General features: G+C 45.4%; 1 protein-coding gene and 1 long non-coding RNA gene across 3 annotated transcripts; both read left to right on the top strand.

The window, feature by feature from the left end:
• Positions 1-578: 578 nt before the first annotated feature.
• Positions 579-6,056, top strand: LOC119316716 (serine/threonine-protein phosphatase 7 long form homolog). Its single transcript, XM_037591099.1, has 4 exons — positions 579-665; positions 760-845; positions 1,422-1,515; positions 4,857-6,056. The coding sequence occupies exon 4, from the start codon at positions 4,860-4,862 to the stop codon at positions 6,048-6,050; it is 1,191 nt and encodes a 396-aa protein (XP_037446996.1). The 5' UTR covers positions 579-665; positions 760-845; positions 1,422-1,515; positions 4,857-4,859; the 3' UTR covers positions 6,051-6,056.
• An 85-nt stretch (positions 6,057-6,141) lies between these two features.
• Positions 6,142-7,255, top strand: LOC119316717. Of its 2 annotated transcripts, none has more exons than XR_005153216.1 (3): positions 6,142-6,232; positions 6,331-6,493; positions 7,194-7,255. It is a non-coding gene; the product is annotated as an uncharacterized LOC119316717 (long non-coding RNA). The 2 variants fall into 2 exon arrangements; XR_005153217.1 differs by lacking the exon at positions 7,194-7,255 and adding an exon at positions 6,568-6,594.
• The last annotated feature ends 8,863 nt before the right edge of the window (positions 7,256-16,118 follow it).

The raw sequence follows: 16,118 nt of genomic DNA, 5'->3' as shown, positions 1-16,118 counted from the left end.
GGAGGCGGCGGGCCCGGCCGCCACGACAGGAGGCGGCCGCGCGCGGTATAACAGATTCGGCACAGTGGAACGTAACGGGTGAGGCCAGGTGGGCCACGCCGCCACTGGCTGAGGCGGCCGCTGTTGCCCATGCCGCGCCCAGGCCGACAGCAGCATCTTCACGGGAAGCGAGGCGCGGGCCCGGCCGCCACCGGGTGAGGCGGCAGCGCGCATGCGGCCCGACAGCCCCTGACGGCGCTGATTTCTATGACAGCGACCTGACGACGCTAATTTGGACGGCCTGCTGCAGCGCGTGATTTCCGCAGATGCTTTGTAAATTGGAATCTGATTCCCGCAGCCTGCGTGATTTCCGCTTCTTGCCGACACCCGAGAGCGGTGTAGTTGCTGCGTGTGATGAGACAACGCAATGCTGGAATCCGAGGCTGCGGTAGCTGAGTGTACCTCGTTCTGCCGACAATACAGTGCTCCTCCTCTTTATATACGCACAACCGCGGCTGCATATACACTCTCTCGAATATCTCTCCTTGCCTTCACTGCCTCTCTACTCTGTCTAAGTCTAGAAGAATACACAGAAGGAAATACTTGGTAGCTACTTTCACTCGTGATTTTGGCCGATTTAGAGTTGGTTTTCGAAGATGGTGAAGTTGAAGAAAAGATAGATTAAGGTAAGATCTATCCATTTTTGTTGGTTTTGTTTGCATGCATGATGTTTTAGTTCTGTTTGATTAGTTCCTAAGTGTGTACTCTATGTTGTTTTAGGCATTATTTCAGCACTTGGAGGAGTCATTTGGAGTTTCTGGAGTAGGATTTGCCGTGCTAAGTGAAGTACGAAGGGGGAGATCAAGGTATGAGCTTTGCAATACATGGATTTTTTTGTGATGCACGGTGGTAATTAGTTAGTCATTTAGCTCGTCATTAGCTATGTGATGTTAGTGCTTAGAGGTTCGGAAAAAATTCAAACGACGGATACAATATTTAAACTATTTTTTTGATAAGAGTAGGTTGAAGATGTTGTATCAATGTTAGTTGCATACATTTGTATTGACATGCGAGAAGCTCTTAATACGGTAATTAAGAAAAAATTACACTGTAATTGTTCATTGCATGTGGTATGATATTTCATGCGGTATGTTTATTAATAAGTCTATGGTTAGGAAATCGTAGGTCTACTTTGTTATGTCACAATAATCTAAATTTTATATGTTAAGATTAGGTGGTAATGTACTTAATGATAAATGTAATTAGGTAAAATAATTCATCTTAGTAGCAAACAAGGAGGAGATGACGTGATTGAAGAAATTGTGTTACCATCTTCGCTATCCCTTTTGAGATGATGACCACATACATGCAAGTGTTATTTTCATACTTTTGATAGCAGAAAGAAAAATCCGTGTGTAATATTGATGTTCATGTGATAATAGGTTGACTCTGTTCATATATTACTGGTGACGGATATTTATTCGAACTATTTGGACGCTTAATTGCATTTGCAAGCACATCCATATTGGACCTAAGGTATAAAATGACGCCGTAATTTTGTTAATATTTTTTATATTGATGTACTGTCATGCCGCTGCAAATATTATTATTTGTAAATAAATAAAATTTATCGTATGATATGAAAAACATTATATCATGCCGGAAGAAATTAGATATTTTACTCATATGATATTTAAATATTATTATCGTAATATTATGTTTAGTGGTTGTTTGGATAGCGAGTACTTACCCTCAGTTTTGTCATAACCTGTTGTAAGGAAATTATGTAGAAAACCATATTTTACGAAAAGTCGTTTTTCCAGAAGCTAAGTTTTTGCATGTTACGAGAACTATTTTAGGATATTTTTGGGGTAGTTAGAGAAAAGCAAACAGAGTTTTAGTTTGTTACGCTCATAGGCAAATTTGAGAAAAATAGATCTTTAAATACCCGTTAACCAAACAACCCCTTAAAGTCTAAGCAAATGATTCTAAAAACAAACCGAATATTTATAACGAAAATACGGTTATTATTTTAGTCATAAGATATGTAAATGTTGTCATCGTTACTAAATGTTCAGTTACTAATTATTTGAAATGTAAACATGTATGTTGGTTAGGTACTATGGAAAATTTAGTAGTGTACTATGGGAACGTCTTACGCGACGATCCATGCGGGGTGGATGTGTCCTTCTGTGAGTCGACTACAGTAGTGGTGAGAGACATGGTCAACGTGGGTTACGCAGCTGTTAGAAGGTGCATCCGAGCGGTGTTTGGCCCAGTGATGCAGGAAAAAAATGACAATGGAGGCCTTCGTCGTTGACGGAGGAAATGATGGGACAGTTTCCCGTTGGGGTTTGCGGCCTGTCACAGGTGATCGGTCGTGGGGGTCGTACATGAGGTTTGCAAGCAATCCCAATAACTCAATGTATGGTCAGCCGATGGTGTATGTGGAGTTCATTTCAGTCACTGATGTTGCCGGATGCAGTAGCAGGGGTGGTGAGGTCGAGTTGGCCATCACATCAGCCCCTAGCATCGGCCCATCGGAACCGACGGGCGGCCAGCCTGTGTATGACACAGGATATTGGTCGGCGGCCGTTGACATGAGCGAACACGTGGAGGGATTGCCGGAGGCGCTAGATGATGATGATCATTCTTCTGCGTCTTCGGAGTCAAGCGGAGAAGAAGATGTTCCTCCTCAGAGGGCGGTCGCGGCGGCACTGCAACCTGGGTTTTTACAGGATATGAGCATGACCAACGAATTTCACTCTGCTTCTGGCCTAGGAGCGGGAAGCCTGGAGGTTGGGCAAGTTTTCCCAGATAAGAAGTCTGCTTACCAGGCAATGGGTAGCTATGCAATCGGCATCCACCGCCAGCATAGAGTGAAGCAGTCTGATAAAAAAGAGTTGAAGGTCATATGCATCCACACCGCGAAAGGTTGACGCGGAAGAGTTCTCGCTAGACTGAAGCCTGGGTTATGTCAGTCATGGCATATCACAAAAATAGTGGAGCATACCTGTGAGCAAACTGGGACTCTTTCAGATCACTGCAATGTGACAGCAAAATTTGTGGCACAGACGATGGAAACAATTGTGCAGGGAAGTCTCAACATTAGTGTTAGGGCTCTGCAAAAAGATGCAGAGGATCTAATTGGATTCCCTGTTAGCTACAGCAAGGCTAGGCATGCGAAGGAAAATATATTCAAGAACTTGTATGGTACCTATGAGGAGGCATATTCTTATGCCCCTAGAATGCTTCATCAAATAGCAAGTGCTAATAGGGGGACTCAAGTTTGGCGGAGAGAACGTCCAAACCCAATGAACCCGGGTGAGCTAATCCTGGACCGCTTATTCTGGGCATTCGCCCAGACTATACAAGCCTTCAGGCACTGTCGCCCGGTATTATCTGTTGATGGTACCTTTCTCACTGGAAAGTACAAGGGCACACTATTGGTGGCGATTGCAGCGGATGCAAATAATCAGCTTCTTCCTATTGCATATGCATTGGTCGAGAGCGAGAACAAAGATAGCTGGTTGTGGTTCCTGGGCTGCGTGAAGATTGGTGTCGTGAAAGAGCGTAAAGGTGTTTGCATCATTTCTGATCGCAACACTGGATTATTAAGCGCTCTTGAAATAATTAAGGCGTCGGAAGAAGAGTGGGGCTGGCCCGATCTAGAGGGAAGGTGGTGCATGAGGCATTTGGCAGCAAACTTTTACTCCAAATTCAAAAACAAGGATTGGTTCAAGTTATTCAAGAGGATGTGCATGCAAAAAACTGAAGCCAAAATGAATGCGATATGGGCAGGTATCAATGGTGAGATCGACCGCGCGGCCTTGCCGCAGAGAGAAGACCGGAGGGGTCGTAGGACGGCCATAAATTTGAGCCAGTGGATCACCGAGAATTGCCCTCATTTGGAGAAGTGGGCACAAGCTCACGACACCGGGGCTCGGTATGGAATAATGACCAGCAACATGTCAGAGGTGTACAATGGTGTTCTTAAAGGGGTGCGAGCACTGCCTATCATAGCCCTAATTGAAGAAACTTGGAACCGGACCCTGTCATACTTTGCAGACAGGGTCACCGTCGCCAAAGCACAAGTTAAATTGAACAAGCCATGGTCCGAGAAGATGCAAAGACATCTGGACGAGAAAGCAAAGAAGTCCCAAAGTCATGGCTGCAGGAAAGTGGACGCACTTAGGAATAAGTGAGAGGTCAATGTGCGAGCCAAGTACGTTAAGGGTCACCACAGAGGATCAAAAAAGCAAGCTGTCACCCTTGGCTCAACCTCCTGTGAGTGCACTTGTAACAAGCCCAAGCTTGAGGGCTACCCTTGCAGTCATGTGCTCCGGGCGGCTGCTGTTCAAAAAATCAGCGTCGAGCCATACATATCGCCGTACTTTAACATGTACAATCTGTACAACACTTGGAACGGTGAGTTCTGGGCTTGGGGCATTGATATGAACTACAAAATGTTGTGGCCAGATGGGCCGAAATGGGTTCCGAACACCGACTTGATGAGAACCGCAAAGGGACGACGTCAGTCTAGGCGTCATCGCAATGACATGGACCATAGCCAGATGGGAGAACCAAGGCGATGCCGCGTTTGCAGGTGTCCTGGACATTCACGCAAAGACTGCCCGTATCGAGCCAACAACAACGCATGATGTTGATATATATGTACTCGTCATGTCTATTTATATTTGTACTCGTTATGTGTACTTATATTGAATTTAAATTCATTCTCTTTGTATTATTGTACTCCTGATGTTAACTTCAGATAATTAATGTAAATCATATCTCTTTGTATTTTTTAAGTTAATTTAGATTTGCATTTGTATTTCTGTCTTCCTCGTAATTTATATTTGTATGTTTGTGTGCAGGTTATGGGTGAAGTGCCAGTGCTTTTGCAGGGGCCCCATGACGCCGGGCACCGTTGCCACCTATTTTTGAAACCAAATACTAAGCATGATTATCGGCCTTTCAGACTTCGAACCATAAAGAAAACATGGCCAATACACAATCATTTCCTTGCTCACCTTGACGCTTATGGACTACAAGGTTTTGCTAGGCTCACATCATGCGACGACCAAGTACGTTCGGACCCATCCCTTTTGACATCCCTCGTTGACCGGTGGAGACCTGAAACCCACACCTTTCACTTTCGTTTTGGGGAGCTTGCACCTACACTGAAAGATGTTTCTATGATCACTGCTCTACCAATTAGAGGTGAGCCGGTAGTCTCTCCACGAGTGTCTCCATCTTGGGCATTAGATATAGCAGCCCGTCTTGGGATGGAAATGCCAGAATCACAACGTTCTGGTAACCCTCGGGGCATCCCACTCGTCTGGCTTCGTGATAACTTTCTTAATTTATCTAGCTTCGCCAATGAGGAGACGAGAAAAAGACATCTGTTTGCATATTTGTTGTGGCTCCTCGGGAATCTATTTTCAAATTCACATGGGGACGTTGTTGTCCCTGGTCTCATCTACATTGCAGAGAATATGGTAGATGAACCTTTACCCGAGCAGCCAAAATACAGCTTCGGTTCTGCCATGCTATCTCATACATACAGAGGCTTGTGTGATGCCACGCAAAAAACCTCTTTCGCACAAAAAGCTCCATTACTTTGTGTCGCCTATGAGTTTCTACAGTTGTGGTCCTGGGAATACCTCCCTGTAGGACGACCTCGTATAGTACAACCCATATACCCATATGACTTTGGCGAGGGTGCTAGCGCAACTATGGCCACCAGGTGGACAAAGGCACGGAAACGTTGGTCTCCAGATATTGCGAAAAATTGTTACCCTATGTACCACCAGCAGTTTGAGATACTTGATGAGGCAGAAGTCACATGGAACCCGTGGACTCAGGACCAGCTAAAAATGGTCTTTGATGCTCGACACTTCACACCAGGCATGTTGACCGATAGTGCATTCTGGCTGACTTGCTGCAACTTATTGTTCCTGTGGTGTGTTGAACCTTACAACCCAGAGCGTGTAATGAGACAGTTCGGTCTCTATCAAGAAATTCCACCACCTTTTCCCAGACGTATCGATGAGGAAACACATAAGTAAGATGTGACATCCCTAAATAGTTAGTGTCATTTTTAATTTACTAAACTCACACTTTGTTACATAATTTGCAGGATAACCAATATGGGCAGGGGTTGGAGTTTATACGATTGGAGGGAAGAGAACAGTGAATGGGTACACAAGTGGACAAATGAAGCGCTAGCAGATATAGTGCGTCAACTTAGGTATATTCTATGTACATTATTTTTTTACGATGATCATACGATGCGTGAAGATGCTTTGCTTTCATCACAACGGTTTATGTAATTATTTAATTTTGCAGGCCGTACGATGGAAGTACAGATCAAGCGTACAAGCAGTGGTGCTGCATGAACACACGTGCTAGCCTGGCCAGTCAGCCAGCTACTATACCAACACATCTCACACAAGAGGAGCAGGCGCGGAGACATGTTGAGCTGCATGCAGCTTACTATCGTGACCACCTGGTAATCACTTGTAACTTTTTTAGGTCCATCATTTCATAATCATTGGAACTAAATAACATCCAAATATTGTTCAGCTTGAAAATGTCAACGAAGTAGGGCAGACGGCTACGGATAGCATGCCGGCCCAGGGCCCATATCGCAAGACATTCCAGAAACTTTTGCAACAATTCGTGGCAAAGAAGTTCAGATGCGGTAGAGGCGACGACGTTGCCACTGGAGCATACATGCCGGTAGCGAGGTCAGCCAGACCGAGTGCGGCACCGTCGTCCAGACCGAGCGAGGCGCGTACGAGCCATGAGCAATGGGGGAGGGTCCGAGTACTAGAACGACATTGCCACGACATGACTCATCTCTGCCACTGCATCGCTCTTCTTCGATGCAGCTTCGTTAGGGGCAAACATCTCAGGACCATGGCACGGGCTTGGATTCGATGCCCGAGCAGTTTCTTTCCCCTAACCCATATGCGTACACAGGATATGATGCATACACCCAAGGTGAGGGATCTCAGCCGTTTCTCTCCACGCGAGGGATCCCCATGCCCGAGGAGACTCGTGTACCAGATTTAAACCAGCACCAAGTACAATGGCCAGACAGTATAGGAGAGGGATATGCTTAGGTAGTCATGTTTACATTTCAATGCATTTACAATGATATCATATATTATCCTCTAACAGTTTGTTTAAAATGTTTCTATGTGCAGGACACACCTGATGTTAATTGGGGCGATGAGAACACCCAACGCGGCGTCAACACAGGCCTCCGAGGAGCATCACATGATCATGGCGTCAACACAGGCCTCCGGGGAGCATCACATGATCTTGGCGACACGGTTACATCATTAGTTACAGAGTTCTTCGGAGGGGATGTTATTGGCCCATCTTTTATCCCCCCGGAGTCACAACCATACGCCTACAATTACGCTTCAGGTTCGCAACAAGGATTCGCGACTCCACCACCTACGCAGGACTCGCAGACACATGAAGCCGAAGTGGAGTACGGCCGCGGTCTTCGTGTGACCCGGCCACCTAATCGCTTGTCGCCTTCCGGTCGTAAGGAAAGGCCAGGTGGTCGTCGTTAAGTAGGGTGATTCATCTATGCACGTGCGCGACCCATTGTATCTATATATGTGTGTATCAGACTTTTCGATTTGAACATCTATGTTTGCTGAAATAAAAATGCACCAGTCAACGCTTTCCCCTCAATATTTTCAGGCAACGCTTTCACCTCAATATTTTCCCGCCAACGCTTTCCCTCCATATGTTCCGCCACCCGTTTCCCGCCAACCCCTTCCCGCCATATCTTCCCGCCACTCGTTTCCCGCCATATGTTCCCGCCAACCCTTTCCCGCCATACTGCACTCGTTCTTTCCCGCCATTTTCTCCTCTCTACCTATAAAACCCCATTCAGACGGAGGTGGATGAGCATTCGAGTGTAGTGTAGTTGAGATGTCCCATTATCCTTTCGATCGTAGTTTTCACCCTGGGATGAGCAGGACTCTTTTGAGGCTAGCTACCGATTTCAGGATGGACAATAGGATAGTTCCATGGGACGAACTCACCGGTAGTGACACCATAATGAATGAGTTGGCTCACCAATTACGTAGGTCTGGGTGGCCTGAAAGGACCTATGAGGAGGTACGTAAAGAACTTCTTAGGTTGCATGCAAGGTGGAAGAATGTAGTGGAGCCGAAGAGTGAAACTTTCAGAAGGACTGCAGAAATGCATCCATTTTTATGGACTGAGGAGAGCGAGGATGAAGATGATATCTTCATGCCGCCGCTTCCGGGTGCTGCATCATCAAAGGGCAAGAGTTATGCATCGTCTAAGGGCAAGAGTACTGCATCCTCGAAGAGCAAGAGTTCTGCATCGTCCAAGGGTAAGAGTTCTACATCCTCGAAGGGCAAGAGTTCTGCATCGATGGAGGATGACGATGATGCCTTCATGTAGTTTTATTCCAGTTCTACCGTTTAATTCGGATGTACTTGCATTATTAGTTTGTACTCTGTTATTGTAGGGCATTATGTTCTATCTTAATTTTATTTTGTAGTTGTTGCACGATGTTCGATATTAGTGGAGGGAAAGAAAATGCCACTACTTTATTCTTAAACTATTTTTTTTTCCATTACGACACGGCACAACTGAAAATAAGATACATTGTAGGAATATACCTACATTTAACTCCTGAAATAAAGCTACATTAAAGTGCAGAAATAAAGATACAAATGATTGCGGAATTTTAAATACTACCACAGGAATCTACTGAGTCCAGCGTGGATATTTTCCTTTTCCATCGCCAGCTTCTTCTGCTGCCTTGGCTTGACGAGCCCTTTCTTTCTTTCTCTGCCTCTCTGCCTCACGAGCCTCCTTTCGCTGTCGTTCCTGCTCCTCCATGCGACGAGCCTCTTCCCTGTTTTTATTTCCCATTTCCTCAAAAAAAACGGTGTTGCTCTGCATAGTATTCTTTTAACTCTCTCTCTTGCTCTGCTTTCTCCTCAGCTTCCGCCTTCTCGCATCGCTCTTCCGCAAATAAACTATTCCACGCACGGCGACTTCTTTCACGAATCTCAGTCACTGCCCAAGCCGGCTTCTCCGTGTCAATCCAATGATAGTACATGCACAGAGGCGGAGGAGACTACAACAAGAAACAAGAATGTTACTAAAGAATCAATGAAAATACCAACAATATCTATTCGTGATGGTTAAAGCATACCGGAGGCTTGTCGTACTCTGAAATAGCTACGGTAGGATCTTCCTCATAATTGGCGCACATGAAAAACTTCATGCCCAACCAATCTGAAAAATCCGTCACCTCCTTCACCTTGCAAAGATCGCCACACCAACATCGCAGGACTGCCACCCCAGGAGGCAAACTTGCGTTCTTCATTTTCCTCGGCCTAATGCTTTGATCCGAGCAAGGCAAACTCATACCGACTGAAAAAAATTGTGTTATACACTTTGCGCAGTGGCGATTTCAAGGATGGCTGGACGAGAGCCTCGGTGTCTCCTTTTATAAGCCCAGACGATAAATAATGGCGAGAAAATTAAGCAGTAAATTTTAGGATCCCTGTAGTGTCGGCACAATAGCTTCCCGCAGTATTGGATTCCCGCAGCGAGTGACTGATGCCGTCGCATCCTCTCAAGCAATAGCCAGAGCGATTCTCACAGTGCGGTCCTATCCGCTGAGGCAAAAGAAGCTAAAGCAAGACTGTTTCTTGGGCGAAAGAAGCATCAGCGTGCATTTTCCCGCTCGTGGGAATCACCGCCGTCAGGGTCGCTGTTGCACACGGGAATCAGCGCCATCTGCAATAGGAAAATGCGTCGGGCGTGAAGAAAGATGCCGCCTCCTCCGGTGGCGGCCTGGCCCACGCCTCGGCCCGCGCGCAGCTGAGGCTGTCGGACGGGAAGCGACAGCGGCAGAGCTCGCCGCCTCACCTAGTGGCGGCCGGGCCCACCGCTCCTGGCCCGTTCCGTCGCACTGTGCAAGAACCCGTTGTGCACCGCGCGGCCGCCTCCTGCGGTGGCGGCGGGGCCCGCCGCCTCCTGGCATGGCGGCAGGTGCCACGTGTCGCCTGTCGCACCTGCCGCCACTAGTCAGGGGGTCCTTTTTGACGTTTTTATCTGCAGATAGTCCTTTTTGACAATAGCGTTCGGTAGGGGGTCCTTTTGGACAAAAAATCTTCTAACAAATGTACGACAACACGGTGACGCGTCAAGTACCTGTACCTTCGTCTTCAGAATCGCCAAGAACACCAAGTACCTCGACGCCCGATGCCTAGAACGACTACCGTCGCTGAAGATCCATGAACCAAAAACTTCAAGTTCGATTACCGTCACAAGGACGAGACCGGCAAGTCCGAAGACCCCAAGTAACCACGACAACCTCGAAGAGCTCGGATCCGTCAAGTTCCACTACCGCCGACTAGTGCGACTACCATCACAAAAATGAGACCGTCAAAAACAGACCGACAAGTACCCCGATGACCTTGTACCACTATCGTCACTATACCATGAGTACCTCTACCGACGACCCCGAACAGCTACGGTCGTGTACGACTACCGTTGCCCGAAGAACCGTGGATCACAAGACTCGTGTACAACTACCATCGTCGTGTACCACTACTTCCACTACCCTCACAAGAACAACTACTTCCCCTTTGACACGTGTACCTCTACCGCCGAACTCGATCCGCTCCTAAAACGCACGCTTTGAAGGTATAATTGCCGAGACGATGACCCGTGGTCGAATGCATGTGATGTATGAAATGCTCGCGTTTGCACCGTGCCCGACGTGTTTCTTGCATGTTCCCCGTTGCCATGCCATCGTCCCGTGGGAACCCGGTAGTCGGGAGCACCCCACCATCCTTGCATGACACGCTCCCATCGCCTTTTCTTTTGCACCGGCATCTTAATCGAGTTGCTGGATCATCGGAATGTTGCTGTGGCATCATTTCCATTTCGCCGCAGTGGCACCTTTTCCGTCGTAGTTGCTGTGGCACCCCTTTCGGCTCCGCCATGATGACAAAATGCTTCATGTCATGCTCTTATCAACATTTTCATAATTATGGCATAAAACTTGCATAAACATGCACATGTCATCCGCATCATGATAACAACAATTAAAATGTTTAAAATTGTTGTTTGCTTTAAATTTCTAAATGCATATGGGGATTTACCGGACTTGTTGTTTGTTGTTCCGGCCTCATTTAAACTTGCCTAGTTAAGTAGTTTTATTATGCTTCACCTCTTGCCATGTTTAAACAACATTTAATTTTGTTGAGTACCTAACCGGGAGTGAACTAAACAAGTCATGTGGTGTTTCGTCAATATGCAACTCATTGCATATTGAGCTCCACTTAATTTGTAGTATTGGTTGTGCACTTTGCCATGACATGCCTTTTTAAACCGGACATGCATCATACTTGGTTGTGCATCATGCCATGTTTATGTGGTGCTTGTTTACTATGTTGTTTGCTTCTTTCTGGGTTGCTTCTCGCGTTAGCTTCGGTTTCGTTCCGGAGTTGTGCGAATCCGTTCGACTACATCCGTTTGTCTTCTTCATGGACTCATTCTTCTTCCTTGCGGGATCTCAGGCAAGATGACCATACCCTCGAAATCACTTCTATATTTGCTTGCTAGTTGTTCGCTCTTTGGCTATGTCGAGATACCTACCACTTGCTATATCATGCCTCCCATATTGCCATGTCAAGCCTCTAACCCACCTTCCTAGCAAACCATTGTTTGGCTATGTTACCGCTTTTGCTCAGCCCCTCTTATAGCGTTGCTAGTTGTAGGTGAAGATGAAGTTTGTTCCATGTTGGAACATGGTTATTGTTGGGATATCACAATATCTCTTATTTAATTAATGCATATATATACATGGTAAAGGGTGGAAGGCTCGGCCTTATGCCTGGTGTTTTGTTCCACTCTTGTCGCCCTAGTTTCTGTCATACCGGTGTTATGTTCCTTGATTTTGCATTCCTTACACGGTTGGGTGTTATGGGGACCCCTTGACAGTTCGCTTTGAATAAAACTCCTCCAGCAAGGCCCAACCTTGGTTTTACCATTTGCCTCACCACCACCTACCCTTCCCTCGGGTCGGCCAACCCGAGGGTCATCTTTATTTTAACCCCCCTGGGCCAGTGCTTCTCTAAGTGTTGGTCCGAAACGGGCAGCCTGTGGGGCCACCTCGAGGAAACTTGAGGGTTGGTTTTACTCGTAGCTTGACCTATCCGGTGTTACCCTGAGAACGAGATATGTGCAGCTCCTATCGGGATTGTCAGAGCATCGGGCGGCTTTGCTGGTCTTGTTTAACCATTGTCGAAATGTCTTATAACCGGGATTCCGAGTCTGATCGGGTCTACCTGGGATAAGGAATATCCTTCGTTGACCGTGAGAGCCTGTGATGGGCTAAGTTGGGACACCCCTGCAGGGTTTTGAACTTTCGGAAGCCGTGCCCGTGGTTATGGGCAGATGGGAATTTGTTAATATCCGGTTGTAGAAAACATGTCACTTAACTTAATTAAAATGCATCAACAGCGTGTGTAGCCGTGATGGTCTCTTCTCGGCGGGGTCCGGGAAGTGAACACGGTTTTGGAGTTATGTTTGAACGTAAGTAGTTTCAGGATCACTTCTTGATCACTTCTAGTTCACGACCGTGCTTTGCTTCTCTTCTCACTCTCATTTGCGTAAGTTAGCCACCATATATGCTAGTGCTTGCTTCAGCTCCACCTCACTACCTTTTCCTACCCATAAGCTTAAATAGTCTTGATCACGAGGGTGTGAGATTGCTGAGTCCTCGTGACTCACAGATTACTTCCAAACCAGTTGTAGGTGCCGCTGATACCAGTCCAGATGACGCAGCTGAGCTCAAGTGGGAGCTCAATGAAGATCTTGTTCGTTGTGTTGTTTTGTTTCCAGTTGATCAGTAGTGGTGCCCAGTAGGGGCGATCGGGGATCTAGCATTAGGGGTTGTCTTTCTTTATTTGGTTCCGTAGTCGGACCTTGATTGTATTATGGCTGATGTAATGCTATACTCATGTATTGTGTGAAATGGCGATTGTAAGCCAACTCTTTATCCCTTTCTTATTCAGTACATGGGATGTGTAAAGATTACCCCTCTTGCGACATGCCTACTATGCGGTTATGCCTCTAAGTCGTGCTCCGACACGTGGGAGATATAGCCGCATCGTGGGTGTTACAAGTTGGTAATCAGAGCCTTCCCCGACTTAGGAGCCCCCTGCTTGATCGAATCGCTGGCGTTGTTGAGTCTAGAAGAAAATGTTTTGAGTCTTATAGGATTATATATATATATATATCGGAGAGTAGGATTCTTTTTACTCCTCAGTCCCTTCGTCGCTCTAGTGAGGCCTCCTGACGTAGAGTTTTGACTCTTCTCTCCTCAAATTTCACTAAAAAATTAGGATCACGCGGGTATCTTGGAATCGTTCCGATGGTTTTGTGACGAGAACATTGTTCTTGGTGCCTCCTGACATTTAGGGGTTGTGGCAGTGTCCCGGGGAGTTGAGCTACGAGGTGTTGTCGTCACAATTTTATCGTTGCAGTTCTGGAATACATGAGTTCGCCGACATTGAAAATCTCTTTTATGCAGTTGTTGGTGAGATAACCTCGACGCCACCCAGTACTGGGGCGGGAGTTCGGGAGTATTGCCATAACTCGTATAACGGATGCCTTTCGAAGGTTGAGGTAAATGATTTCCGAAGGTTTCTTGGTTATGTGTTGAAGGATGGATACATCTGGATGTAGGATTTGCTAGTTTTGGGTGAGATATTACGCTTCCCCTCTATCCCCAACACCTGATTGCATAACCAGAAAGTTTCAGGAGTTTATAAGTGGGAATTCAAGTAACTCCTAGGATATCTTTCCGACAGATGCATGATATGTGATTGGGGTTTGACGTCTAGTGGTCCGCCTATCCACGGTTGGTTTTACAGTGGTCTCGTTGTGTCTTAAAGAGTCCTTGGCTATGCTGACTCGGGGACACTTCGTATGTCATGTGCACTGCCTTGTACATGATGGTGTTGTACGATCGAGCCCGTGTGGGCCCCACCACAAAAACTTCGGACGAAATCTCTATCATATGTTTGTTCCGGCTTATTCTGCAAGCCAATCTTTTGTTTTTTTTGTTTTGATTGTGGTATTCGAGTTGCTTTGAAGTCAAATGTTGATTCCATACCTTTCCTGAGTGGTGTTCTCATATTCCTATGTGAATACTAATCCTTCATAATAATCGAGATTGTCATGTCAATCTTTTTTCAACCGGCGTGTTCCTCTTCAAGTGGATCCGATCATTTTTAACATTCGTAAGATCAACTGTAAGTTCTTTTCTCATCGGTGTTTATTTCATTCGTCCCCAAGTTTCCTTTGTTTTCCTGCCCTCCCACCCTTTTTCTTCAAGGACTCAGAGATATTCAGATCAACTATCCAGTTTTTTTTTTCACACGAAGTCTCTTCGTTCTTTTCCCTCAATGTTCGTATCCGGTGATTCTCGGGAAGGTACTAACAGAGCTTCAAGTTATCATTCTTCATTCTCTGTTTCTTTTCCGGTGGATTCAATTCAAGCTTTGGTGTTGAGCATAGTCCTTTCATTTGTCCAATGCTTTCTCATGCCGGTGCACTTCTTAATCATCCACTTCTCGTTATTCAATTGTTCCGGAGTGCTGAAGATATCTCAGAAGACTCATGGTTACATTCTCGATCCATTCAAGATATCTCGAGGTTGTTATCTCTTTTGAGCCATTTAATTCAACCGGTGCAATCTCTCTTCCAAGCGACCTTAAACGACGTATCTTTGAGTGGGCCCTAACCGACAAGTCTTTTTCCAGGATCTTACCTGACTCTTCTAATTTTACCGGAGCTATTCTCAAATCTTTCAAAGTTTGACGTAAGGATGAGTTATCATCGGTCAAATGTCTTTCTCCAAGACCTTTGAATTCTTTTCATTGTTGATTCAACCTTTATATTCTGCATTATTCCGGAGTGTCTCATCAATTCATGGTGGTGTTTCTCATCATCAGTCTCGGATTTGAAGACCAAAGAAGATTTCCTCTCAAATCTTGGTCCGTTCTCTCATAGATGCATGGTTCTAGCTTGTTGCCATCCTCTCGTAATTACTTTCGATTGTGAGAATTCTTTTCACCCATACGGAGCAATTCAAGAGTCTTTTCAGTTTTATTTCATCCAAAGCCATCATCTCAGAATTATTCATTTCAACTTTCAGCTCTCATTCTCCAAATCTTACCGGTGCATCATTCAAGTATTCTCTAATCAGTTCGTGATCTCTTCATTCTCTTGCATCTTGATTCACTCAAGTATCTTCGTTCATTTTCAATCCTTACGGTGGTTCGTTCAAGATTTCTCTTCCGTTGTTATTGTATCAATTTATTCGTTGTTTCAATCCTACCGGTGGTTTGCTGCAGACCTTCCCAAGTTTGCGCTATATCTATCTTAATCCTTTTTACAAGAATAAGTAGTATGCCAAATCCGTTGCTTGTCATAAATTTAATTGATGAAGGATATGCATAACTTAATTCTTATTCTTGTTTTATCCAAGTGATTAATTCCTTATTCCGGAGGTTCATCAAAATTCTTGATTTCATTTGTTCATCTTTCTTTCCCGAGTTCCAAGTTTTCTCGGTCATATCATTTCAAAGCTTCATCTAATCATTGCAAGGCTTCTCCCGGAGTACTTTTCAACTTTCCCTTTCGTTTGATCATTCTTTTGTTACCTGAGTTCTTCATGAAGGCTCAACATGGTGGCTCATCAAGGATTCCTTTCATTCTTCAGTTGTTCTTCAAGATTTCTCTTGAAGTTATGATCCGCCAAGCTATACTCTCAAATAAAGATGGTGCTCAACACATGTCTTGTTTTGAGGAGTTCAAGCATTCTTCATATTGCATTTCGAAGTGCAATTCTTTCTACCTTATCATTTGAGATGGTGTTATGTCATTGTTGATATTTTTTTTCGTGTTTCATGATTCGCAAGTTGTCAGGAATGAGGTATATAAAACCATCATTTTCCTCCTTGGAATTATCTTGGGTTATATTTCATCTAAAGCTTTCCCTAAGGATTGTTGCTATTTATGGTGCTTATAAATGACCCAAGTTC

This window comes from Triticum dicoccoides, chromosome 6A, assembly GCF_002162155.2.
Source record: "Triticum dicoccoides isolate Atlit2015 ecotype Zavitan chromosome 6A, WEW_v2.0, whole genome shotgun sequence".
NCBI lineage: Eukaryota > Viridiplantae > Streptophyta > Magnoliopsida > Poales > Poaceae > Triticum > Triticum dicoccoides.
This window is presented reverse-complemented; position numbering and strand designations above follow the sequence as displayed.

Coding starts and splice junctions, on each gene's coding strand:
- LOC119316716 (XM_037591099.1), top strand. CDS start 4,860: ATGGGTGAAGTGCCAGTGCTTTTGCAGGGGCCCCATGACGCCGGGCAC.